The 14106-nt window shown below is 39.1% G+C and overlaps 10 protein-coding genes across 10 annotated transcripts; 7 read left to right on the top strand and 3 right to left on the bottom strand. All coding sequences in view use genetic code 6, as the record gives it.

Annotated features, from left to right (window-relative positions):
• Window position 1: 1 nt before the first annotated feature.
• On the bottom strand, window positions 2–685 carry SS50377_28646 (Nuclear LIM interactor-interacting factor; the record flags this gene model as incomplete). Its single annotated transcript, XM_067912406.1, has 1 exon — window positions 2–685. One exon carries the CDS (start codon window positions 683–685, stop codon window positions 2–4), a length of 684 nt encoding a protein of 227 aa, XP_067760463.1.
• A 584-nt stretch (window positions 686–1269) lies between these two features.
• On the top strand, window positions 1270–1740 carry SS50377_28647 (uncharacterized protein; the record flags this gene model as incomplete). The annotated part of the gene is made up of 1 exon (XM_067912407.1): window positions 1270–1740. The coding sequence occupies one exon, from the start codon at window positions 1270–1272 to the stop codon at window positions 1738–1740; it is 471 nt and encodes a 156-aa protein (XP_067760464.1).
• A 29-nt stretch (window positions 1741–1769) lies between these two features.
• Window positions 1770–2708, bottom strand: SS50377_28648 (Ribosomal protein L4; the record flags this gene model as incomplete). The annotated part of the gene is made up of 1 exon (XM_067912408.1): window positions 1770–2708. The coding sequence occupies one exon, from the start codon at window positions 2706–2708 to the stop codon at window positions 1770–1772; it is 939 nt and encodes a 312-aa protein (XP_067760465.1).
• A 134-nt stretch (window positions 2709–2842) lies between these two features.
• On the top strand, window positions 2843–3103 carry SS50377_28649 (Transmembrane domain-containing protein; the record flags this gene model as incomplete). Its single annotated transcript, XM_067912409.1, has 1 exon — window positions 2843–3103. One exon carries the CDS (start codon window positions 2843–2845, stop codon window positions 3101–3103), a length of 261 nt encoding a protein of 86 aa, XP_067760466.1.
• A 1986-nt stretch (window positions 3104–5089) lies between these two features.
• Window positions 5090–5866, bottom strand: SS50377_28650 (Cysteine-rich membrane protein 2; the record flags this gene model as incomplete). Its single annotated transcript, XM_067912410.1, has 1 exon — window positions 5090–5866. One exon carries the CDS (start codon window positions 5864–5866, stop codon window positions 5090–5092), a length of 777 nt encoding a protein of 258 aa, XP_067760467.1.
• Window positions 5867–8056: 2190 nt separating this feature from the next.
• SS50377_28651 (Cysteine-rich membrane protein 1) lies at window positions 8057–8830 on the top strand (the record flags this gene model as incomplete). The annotated part of the gene is made up of 1 exon (XM_067912411.1): window positions 8057–8830. One exon carries the CDS (start codon window positions 8057–8059, stop codon window positions 8828–8830), a length of 774 nt encoding a protein of 257 aa, XP_067760468.1.
• A 456-nt stretch (window positions 8831–9286) lies between these two features.
• SS50377_28652 (Cysteine-rich membrane protein 1) lies at window positions 9287–10141 on the top strand (the record flags this gene model as incomplete). Its single annotated transcript, XM_067912412.1, has 1 exon — window positions 9287–10141. The coding sequence occupies one exon, from the start codon at window positions 9287–9289 to the stop codon at window positions 10139–10141; it is 855 nt and encodes a 284-aa protein (XP_067760469.1).
• Window positions 10142–10591: 450 nt separating this feature from the next.
• On the top strand, window positions 10592–11446 carry SS50377_28653 (Cysteine-rich membrane protein 1; the record flags this gene model as incomplete). Its single annotated transcript, XM_067912413.1, has 1 exon — window positions 10592–11446. The coding sequence occupies one exon, from the start codon at window positions 10592–10594 to the stop codon at window positions 11444–11446; it is 855 nt and encodes a 284-aa protein (XP_067760470.1).
• Window positions 11447–11901: 455 nt separating this feature from the next.
• Window positions 11902–12756, top strand: SS50377_28654 (Cysteine-rich membrane protein 1; the record flags this gene model as incomplete). The annotated part of the gene is made up of 1 exon (XM_067912414.1): window positions 11902–12756. One exon carries the CDS (start codon window positions 11902–11904, stop codon window positions 12754–12756), a length of 855 nt encoding a protein of 284 aa, XP_067760471.1.
• A 450-nt stretch (window positions 12757–13206) lies between these two features.
• Window positions 13207–14061, top strand: SS50377_28655 (Cysteine-rich membrane protein 1; the record flags this gene model as incomplete). Its single annotated transcript, XM_067912415.1, has 1 exon — window positions 13207–14061. One exon carries the CDS (start codon window positions 13207–13209, stop codon window positions 14059–14061), a length of 855 nt encoding a protein of 284 aa, XP_067760472.1.
• Window positions 14062–14106: the final 45 nt, after the last annotated feature.

The following is a 14106-nucleotide window of genomic DNA, read 5'->3' on the forward strand; positions in this document are numbered from 1 at the left end:
TTCACTTAGATCCTTTAAGTAACTATCTTACATCACTGCATTTGCTTAACTCGATCATATAATCGATGCAGTCTCTTAAATATGTATCCGATTTGTCATCATAAAATGCACTACACATAATACCGTTTTCTGGTTATAGGCTAAAACTAATTGGTGAATTATCTACAATAATAACATTTTCAGGTAAATATCCTAACTTATACACATTTTTAATATACATATTATTATACATCGTGCAGTGATTTCTATAAAGTCTTAGTTTTACTAGTCCATTAGGATCAATTGCATCCATAACAGCGTCGCAATAAACTTGAAGAGATGCTGTAAAGACACATAAATCGTAATGTTTTGACATCTCTAATAGATACATTTCTAAGAAAGGTCGTTTATAAACAAAAACTGTGTGTTTAGTTGTCAGCCCTGAAGGATCTAATATGTCCAAATTTAGTGTTAAATCTGCATTTTAGACAGGTTAAAAAGAGCTATGAACTAACGTTTCATCTAAGTCTAAAATTAAAAGTTTTTTGGTAGAATTTATCATTTCTGGTTAAATTAAAGATTGCTTTTAAATAATTTCTTATGGTGGAACAACATGTTAAAAAACCTATTCATCGGTCTGGAAGCATCGAGCAAATAATGACTTCTTAGACCCCAAAGGTTTTTAAACTTATGTAATGAATGACATATTTTAAGCGGAAGTAAATATTTGCATATATTAGGATATAGTATTCAGTTATTATGTCAGATTCAACATTCAATTATTCTAGTAAATAATTATGATATTATAATAAATTTAAGCTGTTTCTTTGAAACTGAAATTAAGTTTATGTATCCATAATAGATCTACAAACTATGAAAATAACCTCGTGTTTGATATACTACTTGTAGTAACCAGAAAATAAGTTAAAATTTTACAACAAACTGTAGATTTATGCATATAATTCAATATCTACAAATTACAAATAAATATGATATGCAATTAAGAGTATAAACTTTTTCTGGTCATTTACTAATACTAAATGCTAATTAATAGAGAAGTAATACTATAATAATATTTAATGAATAAATCATTATTATATCTTATAAAAGATAGATATCAAATCATAAACCACAAATGCAGTGTATTAATCTAATCGATATATGTTGTAATTTCATACCAATAAATAAAGTGGTCTCTAAAAATATAAATATATTAAAAATAACATTAAAACTGAACGGTCACTTATTCGAATTATATATAAAATAACATAGTTAGGTCCGTCAAGTAAAATGGAGCGTTATATTAATAATTAATTTAACCTATCAATCAACTCTATTTAGCATAATATATAAATTTTGCACTAAATTGATACACTATATGCTAATTTTGCATCTAAATACGTTTTTATTCCATATTTTGCTTAACAAGTATAGCAAACATAGGTATGCCAAAAGCTACCTAATTTTTCTATGTACGATACCATTTAACATGAGGTGTTCAAGCCATCAATGTGTAATTTAGACTGCTCGTTCTCGTATTGTGATGACAATTCTGGTACAATTGGTTTTCATAGCGAAATAAATTTATTTCCTACTATCGAGGAAGCAAGCGATGAGGAGGGTTAAACAGAGAACTACGACAATTTTACCTTAAAAATATCTGAATATTTTACCAAGTCAGATGAATTTGCAAGTATATTTAAGTAATCTGAAGATATTGAAAAAATAAAGCCAAAAGCCCTAGGGCCTATGGCGAAGTGAAATCTAAATACATTATATCACGTTAATCTTCACTTGACGAGGGCAGGGTTTAATCTAGCCATAGCCTTAGCACAAACGAAGGGGTTAACCTTCTTCTCGCACAAACGCTTAGTGATTCTGGGCTTAGCAGCGCAGCTTAAGGCTTAGCTCTGTTCGTATCTCTTCATATCAGTAGTCTTAACAATAGAAACAGGTAATTTATAACCAGTCTTATTGGCATAAACTTCGTTCAAACCAGCAAAGGCAGACTTGGTCCAGATAACTAAACGACCAATCTTGGCACCAGGGGCGAGCTGGAGTAAGTTGAGGCGGGAAACGTGGCAGCAAGAAACACCGGGGATATTTCTGAAAGCCTTCTCGCAGTTCTCTTCACCGAATACAACTAAGGGACCGAGCTTCTGAGTATAACGTCTGTTTCTGAGTTTACCAGTACCAGCACGGATGGTCTTGGAAGCCTTAACAGCTTCTAAATCAGCAGAGCAACCAAGCTTAGATAAGATCATAGCAGCATCCTTGGTCTTGTTGACTTCGCCGCAGTCAACGACAACGGGGAAAGCCTTGATGGCGGCTACACGATGACCGTGAGCTTCAGCAAGCTGAGGGAGAGCGGAACCTGCAATAGCAGAGGCAACGGCGAATCTTCTCATGTTCTTATTTATCTTTCTGTGAAGACGTCTCTGGGTGGTAAGAGGGGAATACATGTGACCACCACGGACAAAATTAGCATAAGCACCGATACCACCGTGTTTACGGGGATTACGAGCGACGGCACGACCTGGACCCCATGACTCAGCAGAGCACATAACACCAGCGTAGGGGGAGACAGCGTAAGCTTAACGGTGGTTCTTGTTCATGTTGGTATGTACGAATTAAACGATATCAGCACGAATAGGAGCGTTGAAGGCAGCGGGAACGGGGAGTTCGCCAGCTTTTTCACCAGACTTGTTGAAAACTTAAACAGAAGCCATCACAAAGGAAAGGAAATGTAAAATAGAAGCGGCATAAATATATATTTATATTACATAATAACTATAATATTTATTACTACCAAATATTCATTATTTATAATATATAATAATTTATTCCATTTTATACCAGTTTAATGTCTATACCTATTGAAGACTACCTCAACTACCCCTCGTAGCCCGACTGCATGGACTTCATGTTCGAAAAGTTAACAATAAAACAGCTCATTATTTCAATAGTGCTATTTTTTACGATTTGCCTGAACACCTTCCTGCTAGTGATTCTGCCAAAACTGGGCGTAATTGGGCTATTCGCATTGCTCATATTAGCTTTAGTCGCATTTTGCATTTCCAGCAAGAACGAAAGTACGAATTAGCTAGAAAATAAGCTGGAGTGATATATCGTTTATTCGGCTTAAGCATGCGATTCCGCCTCTGCACTTACCTCAGCAGCCCAAAAAACATACACGCTCCAAAAATTTGTTGAAACCTATGCCATTCACGACATTACCCATTTTCGGTTTTTCCAATAAATTATATATAATATTATACGTATTTATATATCGGATGTTAGAATAAATCTATTTTTAGATTTACTCTTAAAACTCTATTATTATATCCTATATATCATAATAACTATTTTTCAGCCACCAGCAATGAAGGCCCTCTCGCTGAGCCAGCAAGGCTACCGGCAGTACCTAAAATCGGCCACAACGTCCACCATTTACACAATCAGGAGGCCGAAACCGCGCCCGATGCAGCCACAGCCTGCCTGCAGACGAGAGCCAATCTCACTCGCCAGCTCGCTCTCTGTGACGTTCTACGGCTCCAGCCAGTGAGATGAACGCGCGAAATCGCATTCTGCGCCGCAAACTTGATCGGTGCGATTTGATAGTTGCAAAATGGAGCGAAAATGCGTCATAATGTGATATAATGGCAGGGGCGAGTAATGCGAAAATTGTTAATTTTGCGTTATATCAGCAGAATGGAGTGAAATTCTAAAATTACTCAAAATTTTCAAAATTACTCAAAATATTAATACCTCGAAATATGATATAATATGTAATTTTTAAATATGAAAATTACTGTAAAACGAGTGCAAAGAACATAATAATGCGAAAAATATCAATTTTGCCTGTAAATTAAACATGGAATTAATTGTGTCGCAGTTGTAAATAATTGCGGTACAGGCGATGTACAATTATTCTGCACATTATACCGGTAAACTCAGAAGTTAAAATGTGCTAAAACTGGTTCTTTTGCGATGATAGCAATAAGGGCTCTGAATGCAGTTCTAACTGCATTTATTGTAAGATAATATAAAATTCTGGTTGGGAAATATGATATAATTTCTAGATAGGAAACTGCTGGGAAATGAACATAATAATGAACGTAATAATTGCAGAAATGATTATTTTTGCGTTAATATTTAAACCGGTAACAATTGCGTGGTGCTCCCAAATAATTGCAATAGTGTAAATATGACCAGAGAGTCTTTATCCTACGATCAAGTACAGGTGCTAAAAGCAGCAAAATGCGACCACCTGCAAAATCTGCTAAAACGGATTCTTTTACGATGATAGCAATAAGTGCTCTAAATGCAGTTTAATTTGCATTGGGTGTAAAAGTAATACAATTCGTAAGGTGTGCAAATTGGGATATGATCATTAGGCTGAAATTGTGTGAAAAACTGATGCAGGGAACATAATAAATGCGAAAATGGCTAATTGTACGTGTAAATTAAAAATGGGAACAATTGCGTGGTGCTTTCAAATAATTGTGGTAGCGGTGATAGGCATTGATGGTGCGTGACATGGGTTTAAATTTTGATGATAAGATATGAAAATGCGAGGCGGGTAGAAATAGCTGCAAAGAATGCTGTAGTGACTTGGAATGTACTTTTTGCGATGATAAGTATTTCAGTAAATATGGGGTTTTGGTAAAGCGCTTACTACCCTGGGTAAGTCTGCTAATACACATTAATTCACCAAGCGCCGAAAACATATATTTAGATTAAGCTAGTTGGCGTTAAATTGAGTAATAGGAATGCTAGGACGGCAAGTTTCTGACGTGGATAGTTTTGGTAAAACCAACTATCGCAGAATACTTGAAGAGGTTGTATTAAGAACTTTAAAAGTTCCTGAGGCCTAAAACTTGTAGGGCTGTGTTGAAGGGGTTAGCACTATAATAAGGTCTGCTCCAGGTGATATGACGCCTACCCAACCAAATAGACTTGCCTAATATTCAACGCGGATATGTTCTCTAATGGCAAATGTGCTGCTGCAAAACAGGCAGTAACGTGATTGTGGTGACTGCAATCCGATAGCGGTTTCTGATAGTGGTGATTGTGATGAAACTTGATCCTTGACGCTGGAAACCGCAGTTCAGATGATGCCAGTAAAGTGGATGGCAGGAATTTCTCTGCGTCCCAACCGGAAGCCCCAGTAGTTTGGACTGCCTTGCCCATAGACTACCGCTTGCTACTTCCGATTGTATCGATACAGTGCCCGCATGCAGGTGGGGGCAACTGCGAAAGATACATATAACTCTTTCCTATAGTGAGGGAAATGCACTGTTAGCGATGTTACAAAGCAGACTGCAATAGTTACTCCAATTGCGAGGGTTGTTGGAGCGATGCCACAGAAATGCGTAAAACGGGTTCCAGTTGCTGCCCGAGCATTGCAGGCACATGAACCGCAAAACAGGCGCAGCGGGTACTTTGTATTGCTAGCATCTATTTCTGGGTCTGCTGAATACGCCTTAGCTGGGTAGGAGTGCGTAAACTGCAAGACCGCTCTGCCGATGTCGAAGATTGAAATACCTGTGAATGTAATTTCACGTCTATACAAGAAATCTCTCATTCTAAAGATTTGTGATAGACCGCAATTAAAATTTCTCTTGATGCAACAAGGAGAATCCTGTTAAATGTTAGAATCGGAAGGAAGTATTTCCGACACTAGCTGGCTCGTGCTTTGGCAGAATTAGCATAAAGCTGGGGAGTGAGTGTTTGTCACGTGCCAGCTAGACTCCCAATCGCTGGCGTAGTTGCTATGTAACTACCTGCTAGTGCAGCTGCTCTGTATGCCCAAGCGTTGATGCAAAAATGGCATCAAAAGTGTTAAACGGCGCTTTCTCTAACCAATAATATCTTCAACTCGCATTGGTGAATTTCTTCTGGTCCTGAAATAGTGTATCTTCACAGATTATGGAAAGCATTAGCCGAAAACTGCATAATATGCAATGGAACGCTCTAAACATCATGAGTTGCATCCGGAGATAACTTTTAACTAGCATAAGGAGCGTGCATTTGTAACGATTCCTGTAACCAGTTACATTCGCTATAAAAACTGCGATGATGAGTTTCCATCTCTGCAAGCTGCAAAACCTATTCAAATAGGCTATATCCAGCACGAAAGCTATATTTTTCTAAAGATGAACGGAAGTTAACCCATACAACCTGCACTTCCTATGGCGCTGCTCACCATACTAAGTACGAAGCGTGCTAAGCTAATTTATGGGGACTTGCTACATCTGCACGGAAGTTTCAGATAACTACAATAGTCAGTCAGTGCCGCTAAATAATACACAGAACGCGATAAACCGTACGCCAAGGGCACATTATAACATACAAAATATCAGGCTGCTCCTGGACTGCAGGGAATGCGCAGAATACCATGCTGTAATGGGAACGCTGCCCAGAAATTATATGGTCAAGGGTGCAATTCTTGAAGCAAAGTTCTGGTCAATTCTTGGTCTGGGGATCGCGAATTCATAAGATACGCATGGTGATGGTAGACGCGGAACAGCTGTCTGGAATTGATGAATTAATGGCAAATGGCAAGGTGGGATGCAGGGCTTATAGAGTCCACATTGAAAATCAGTATATGTTTGGAGGAGTCGTCGCTATATTGGTGATATCTTTAAAATCATTTCCTTGCTGCTAAAGGGGGTCTTGCATGTAAATGAATCAGAACTAGAAAATTTTAGCAGCACTTAGGCAATACGGAAATAGGAAAGGGTTAATATAATATTCGTGCAACTTAATGTTACGTAAAGCACTATAAGGCGTAATGATTATCAGTACGATGGTAAATAGCAGAATTAAAGCCTGAATAATGTTAGTTTGTTGCGGTCGAATATTAACTTTAGTAGTAGTTAGACATCGCTGCCCAATAAATTTGTTATTTTTGAATTTTCGATTTTTTTTGAGTTTTGAACATTTTACTGTCCGCATCGTGAATGATAAAATATCGAAAGTTTCAAAATGATGTAAATGTATTTGACGATGCTGATTCTATATTTTAGCAGATTTATATATAGAAAAATACATGCTAGCAATACTATCATGAAAGAAGAGTAGCTATAACGAGAGGCGCTAACTCATATGTCGTGGTCCTATTTCGCATGAAATGCGCATAGTGTGCACATTAAGCCTACAAATTAGAATCTATTACATGGTTACTTTGCATGCTATGGGTATATTAGTATCCGTATTCTACGCCAGTTGCTAGCGAAGTTATATTTGAACTTTAGTATTTGGTAGGTTTTAAATTTGCGATTGATGACTCTAACTAATGTAAGCACGGTATAGGTAGTTTGTTAGGAAGGATATCCCCGGTAGAGCAGCCGTACTGGTAGAAGTGGCGCGCTGGAGGGAAGTTATGGCACCACCTAAAAATATCCACACTAAACCATGCAGAGCAGTAGGTACGTTAAAGTAGAAAGTCAATAGGATAGCCCCTTTGAATTGGGCCATGGGCCATGCTAGTAGGACTCCGGTGAGTCTATCTAGAACAGGCAGAATGGATCCTAATTGGTAGGACAGTATCGCATTCTTTAACCTGGTACTCCTATTCGATATTGTAGATCGGCTAAGTCGTTATCCAACAACAGGCATGACCTCACTATCTAAGCAAGGCAGTTGCAGCTATTCTCGGTTCTCATTCACTAGCTATATTTATGACTAGTGGAAACAGGTCGAAACCAAATTTTAGAAAATAATATATGATTCGGATATTATACTTTAGCATAGCAAAAATATTAGCTTTAACTTTGTTCTCTCCTATATTTCGAATCAATACTATAATGTAATTATATTACCTTTACTTAAAAGCACGCTAACTTATATTTGTAGTATGCTAGTTTTCATGATGTTTGTATAAACACATTTGAAGCGAATTAAGTACATTATCTAAAGTATTGCATTTAAGTCTATTACTCATCCACGACGATATATTTTATTTTTAGAATGATTTTATTTACGTTTTTATTTATATATTAGTACATATTAAAAACTAAAAACTAAAAGGCTTACTATATTGCCTAATTTTTATAATTACGTATTAACCAAAATGACAGATTCCGTAATATGCACCAAAACCACCCCCAACTGCGCATCCTGCGACAACGAGGTATGCACCGCCTGCACACCAGAATACAGCCTCTCCCAAGGACTCTGCGCCCCCAACCAGCAGAACGAGAGTCCAGTCGATAAATCTGACCCAACCGATCCCGTACCTCCCGCACCAGTCGAAATGTGCACCACGAACAAGGAATGCCGTGACAAAGGCTCCGGATTCTGTGACGGCACCAGTAAAACCTGCAAGCCCTGCGCTGCGGGCTGCACGACCTGCACTTCTTTCAAATTTTGCGCGGAATGTAACAACACTACCAGCAAGCCCACGACCTTGATAGATGGTCAATGCGCGGAATTCTGCAACTAGAACAGGTCGCATGTATACTGCTCCATCTCCGGTTTAATGAACTGCAATCCGAATTCCACGTCCCCGTGCGTGTGTGATCGGCCCTAAAACTGTGCCGAGTGTTCAGATGATGCTAAAAGCTGCAAGTCCTGTCTAACAAACATGAAAATGGGCGCAGACGGGAAGTGCATAGAGTGCGCCGACGGGCTCATCAAGGTAGGTAAAATCTGCACCAAGGACGATGTGGTCGCCGGCGAGGTCCCTGTGCCGCCTGGTCCCGACCCTGTTGTTCCAGAGCCCGGTGTTAATAGCTATCGTTTGAGCGGTGGGGCAGTGGCGGGCATCGTGGTTGGTGTTTTGATAGTTATTGGGGCAGTTGGGGGCGGCCTGGCCTACTATTTTGTTAGGAGGTAGAAGAAGTGATGTAAATTGTTATTTATGAGAAGAAGTTAATTAACTTTACTAGGTAAATATGGCAAGTAAAGCTCAGGCGGATACTTCCCTCATTTTATAGTATAACGTACTTGAGCGAGTTTGGGGTATGTAATAATCACTAATTGGGGTTCTGGAGTGAGGAGTATTTTATTGGTTTCTATGGTGATGCCCTAATAGAATTAATGGGTATTACTACTATATTTATAAATTTTACGATTTTTGCATCTTAGCTATTTATTTCTGCTAATAATACCTTTAGCAAAAAGTAAAGTTTAAGAAAACCGTTTTTGTGAAGATATATTAAATGATAATTAGAAAATGTAAGTAATTTTACGGAATATACAATTTACTATATATAAAATATAACAATATACTTTTCTTTGCAAAACAAAGAAACTTTTTATTTATCATATTATCTATTATATTACCCATATATAGTTAAAAATGAACCCGACAGGCACATGCACCAAACTTAACACAAACTGCAAAGCCGGTCACTTCTGCCCCACGAGTGGCATGGATACCGTAAATTGCATTCCATGTGAACAAGACATGAAATTCGGTCAGGGCTGCTACTGTAAGGATGATATGGTTATCACAAACTGCAAGACGTGCTCTGGAGATAATTGCGCCACCTGCCTCCCTGGATCCTATCTCAATGGAAACATCTGCTCTAGATGCTCAAAAGGTTGTGCCGAATGTAGCGGTGCTGACTCATGCTAGAAGTGTGCCGATGGTTTCATAATGGAAGGTGGTGAATGCGTCAGAGTCTGTGGTAGTAATAAAGACTGCGAGGATGAAGTTTCAAAATTCTGTGAGATATCCTCAAAGAGGTGCGTGAAGTGTGCTGATAAGTGTTCAATTTGCTCCTCAGCGACGTTCTGCAACGCGTGCGATGGGAGTACGCATATTACCACAATTCACGGTACGTGCACTCTTTTGTGTGAGGGTATGGGCAATGGTAACTACTGCAAGGACGGTTCTCCTACAGCCTGTGTTGCAGGGCTTGATTCTGCTTGCTAATGCGGAGTTGCTTCCAATTGCGCTTCCTGCAACAGTTCTTCAAATGGTTGCGAGACGTGTTTGCCTAATGTAGTTAAGGGGGACGATGGAGCCTGCAGTGCATGTGCTGTTGGATATAAATTTATTGGCGATATGTGCTGGGCAGATTAGCAAGGTTCTGAGGCCAACAAGATAGGGACTGGGGCGATTGTGGGCATCGTGGTTGGTGTTTTAGCGGTCGTTGTGGCAGTTGGGGGCGGCCTGGCTTATTATTTCATTAGAAAGGGTAAGAAGTGATCTAAATACTTCTATATTCAGGGAATATGGTAATTTATCTAAAATACTATATTGATGAAAACATCAGTACGAATCTTCACATTAACACATAAAATCTTTGAACTGATTTGAGTTATACAATAATGCCCATTTCCGGTTCAGCAATCAGGATTAGCGTATCAAATGTTGATAAAGATACGCGAAATATAATTAATGGTAAGTAACATTGTATTTATACATTTTAGGAATTTTGATTTAATGCATTCAATATACCGTCTAACATTCTTAGTAAAAGTTAAGTCAGAGAAAACAGATTCCTACAGCGTTTTTAACGATATTTATTAGAGTGTACTCATTTTACCCAATGTATAATTTAGTATATATTAAAAAATAATATCTTGTTTTCTCCGAGAAACCTAGAAACCAGCTTATTTATCATTTAATCGATTATCTTAACCATATAGAGTAAAAATGTCCACAACAGGCACATGCACCAAACGTAACACAAACTGCAAAGCTGGCCACTTCTGCCCAGCTACTGATAATACAACCGTAAACTGCATTCCTTGTGAACAAGACATAAAATTCGGACAGGGCTGCTACTGCGAGGATAATTCAGTTATCACAAACTGCAAAGTATGCACAGGTACTTCTTGTTCAAAATGTCTCCCTGGCGCTTTCCTGAACAACAATTTCTGCGATTCCTGCGCAAAGGGCTGTGGCGAATGCACAGCTTTTAGTTCATGTCAGAAATGCGCCGATGGGTTCACAATGGAAGGTGGCACATGCGTCAGAATCTGCAATACCAATGACGACTGCAAGGACCAAGGTTCGACATTTTGCCAGATATCCTTAAAAAGGTGCGTGAAGTGTGGTGATAAATGTGATATTTGCTCCTCAGCGACGTTCTGCAACGCGTGCGATGGGAATACTCATATTACCACAATTCACGGTACGTGCACTCTTTTGTGTAATCCAATTACAGATGGTAACTACTGCAAGGACGGTGCTCCTACACCCTGTGTTGCAGGGCTTGATTCTGCCTGCAAATGCGGATTTATGTAGAATTGCGCTTCCTGCAACACTGCTACAAATGGTTGCGAAACGTGTCTCCCTAATGTTATTCTGGGAGATGATGGTAATTGCAGAAATTGTGTTGTTGGGTTCAAACCCATTGGCAATATGTGCTGGGCAGATTAGCAAGGTTCTGAGACCAACAAGATAGGGACTGGGGCTATTGTGGGTATCGTGGTGGGAGTTTTGGTGGTCGTGGGGGCAGTTGGGGGCGGCCTGGCCTACTATTTTGTTAGGAGGGGGAAGAAGTGATAAAATTGTTATTTATGAGGAGAAGCTAACTAAATTAACTGGGTAAATATATTAGATAAAGCTCAGGCGGGTACTTACTTCATTTTATAGTATAACGTACTTGAGCGAGTTTGGGGTATGTAATAATCACTAATTGGGGTTCTGGAGTGAGGAGTATTTTATTGGTTTCTATGGTGATGCCCTAATAGAATTAATGGGTATTACTACTATATTTATAAATTTTACGATTTTTGCATCTTAGCTATTTACTTCTGCTAATAATACTATTAGCAAAAACTAAAGTTTAAGAAAACCGTTTTTGTGAAGATATATTAAATGATAATTAGAAAATTTAAGTAATTTTACGGAATATACAATTTACTATATATAAAATATAACAATATACTTTTCTTTGCAAAACAAAGAAACTTTTTATTTATCATATTATCTATTATATTACCCATATATAGTTAAAAATGAACCCGACAGGCACATGCACCAAACTTAACACAAACTGCAAAGCCGGTCACTTCTGCCCCACGAGTGGCATGGATACCGTAAATTGCATTCCATGTGAACAAGACATGAAATTCGGTCAGGGCTGCTACTGTGTGGATGAAATGGTTACCACAAACTGCAAGACGTGCGCAGGAGGAACTTGTGCCACTTGTCTCCCTGGGTCCTTTCTCAATGGAAACATCTGCTCTAGATGCTCAAAAGGTTGTGCCGAATGTAGCGGTGCTGACTCATGCTAGAAGTGTGCCGATGGTTTCATAATGGAAGGTGGTAAATGCGTCAGAGTCTGTGGTAGTAATAAAGACTGCGAGGATGAAGTTTCAAAATTCTGTGAGATATCCTCAAAGAGGTGCGTGAAGTGTGCTGATAAGTGTTCAATTTGCTCCTCAGCGACGTTCTGCAACGCGTGCGATGGGAGTACGCATATTACCACAATTCACGGTACGTGCACTCTTTTGTGTGAGGGTATGGGCAATGGTAACTACTGCAAGGACGGTTCTCCTACAGCCTGTGTTGCAGGGCTTGATTCTGCTTGCTAATGCGGAGTTGCTTCCAATTGCGCTTCCTGCAACAGTTCTTCAAATGGTTGCGAGACGTGTTTGCCTAATGTAGTTAAGGGGGACGATGGAGCCTGCAGTGCATGTGCTGTTGGATATAAATTTATTGGCGATATGTGCTGGGCAGATTAGCAAGGTTCTGAGGCCAACAAGATAGGGACTGGGGCGATTGTGGGCATCGTGGTTGGTGTTTTAGCGGTCGTTGTGGCAGTTGGGGGCGGCCTGGCTTATTATTTCATTAGAAAGGGTAAGAAGTGATCTAAATACTTCTATATTCAGGGAATATGGTAATTTATCTAAAATACTATATTGATGAAAACATCAGTACGAATCTTCACATTAACACATAAAATCTTTGAACTGATTTGAGTTATACAATAATGCCCATTTCCGGTTCAGCAATCAGGATTAGCGTATCAAATGTTGATAAAGATACGCGAAATATAATTAATGGTAAGTAACATTGTATTTATACATTTTAGGAATTTTGATTTAATGCATTCAATATACCGTCTAACATTCTTAGTAAAAGTTAAGTCAGAGAAAACAGATTCCTACAGCGTTTTTAACGATATTTATTAGAGTGTACTCATTTTACCCAATGTATAATTTAGTATATATTAAAAAATAATATCTTGTTTTCTCCGAGAAACCTAGAAACCAGCTTATTTATCATTTAATCGATTATCTTAACCATATAGAGTAAAAATGTCCACAACAGGCACATGCACCAAACGTAACACAAACTGCAAAGCTGGCCACTTCTGCCCAGCTACTGATAATACAACCGTAAACTGCATTCCTTGTGAACAAGACATAAAATTCGGACAGGGCTGCTACTGCGAGGATAATTCAGTTATCACAAACTGCAAAGTATGCACAGGTACTTCTTGTTCAAAATGTCTCCCTGGCGCTTTCCTGAACAACAATTTCTGCGATTCCTGCGCAAAGGGCTGTGGCGAATGCACAGCTTTTAGTTCATGTCAGAAATGCGCCGATGGGTTCACAATGGAAGGTGGCACATGCGTCAGAATCTGCAATACCAATGACGACTGCAAGGACCAAGGTTCGACCTTTTGCCAGATATCCTTAAAAAGGTGCGTGAAGTGTGGTGATAAATGTGATATTTGCTCCTCAGCGACGTTCTGCAACGCGTGCGATGGGAATACTCATATTACCACAATTCACGGTACGTGCACTCTTTTGTGTAATCCAATTACAGATGGTAACTACTGCAAGGACGGTGCTCCTACACCCTGTGTTGCAGGGCTTGATTCTGCCTGCAAATGCGGATTTATGTAGAATTGCGCTTCCTGCAACACTGCTACAAATGGTTGCGAAACGTGTCTCCCTAATGTTATTCTGGGAGATGATGGTAATTGCAGAAATTGTGTTGTTGGGTTCAAACCCATTGGCAATATGTGCTGGGCAGATTAGCAAGGTTCTGAGACCAACAAGATAGGGACTGGGGCTATTGTGGGTATCGTGGTGGGAGTTTTGGTGGTCGTGGGGGCAGTTGGGGGCGGCCTGGCCTACTATTTTGTTAGGAGGGGGAAGAAGTGATAAAATTGTTATTTATGAGGAGAAGCTAACTAAATTAACTGGGTA

Source organism: Spironucleus salmonicida, chromosome 9 (assembly GCF_000497125.1).
Source record: "Spironucleus salmonicida strain ATCC 50377 chromosome 9, whole genome shotgun sequence".
Taxonomy (NCBI): domain Eukaryota; phylum Fornicata; order Diplomonadida; family Hexamitidae; genus Spironucleus; species Spironucleus salmonicida.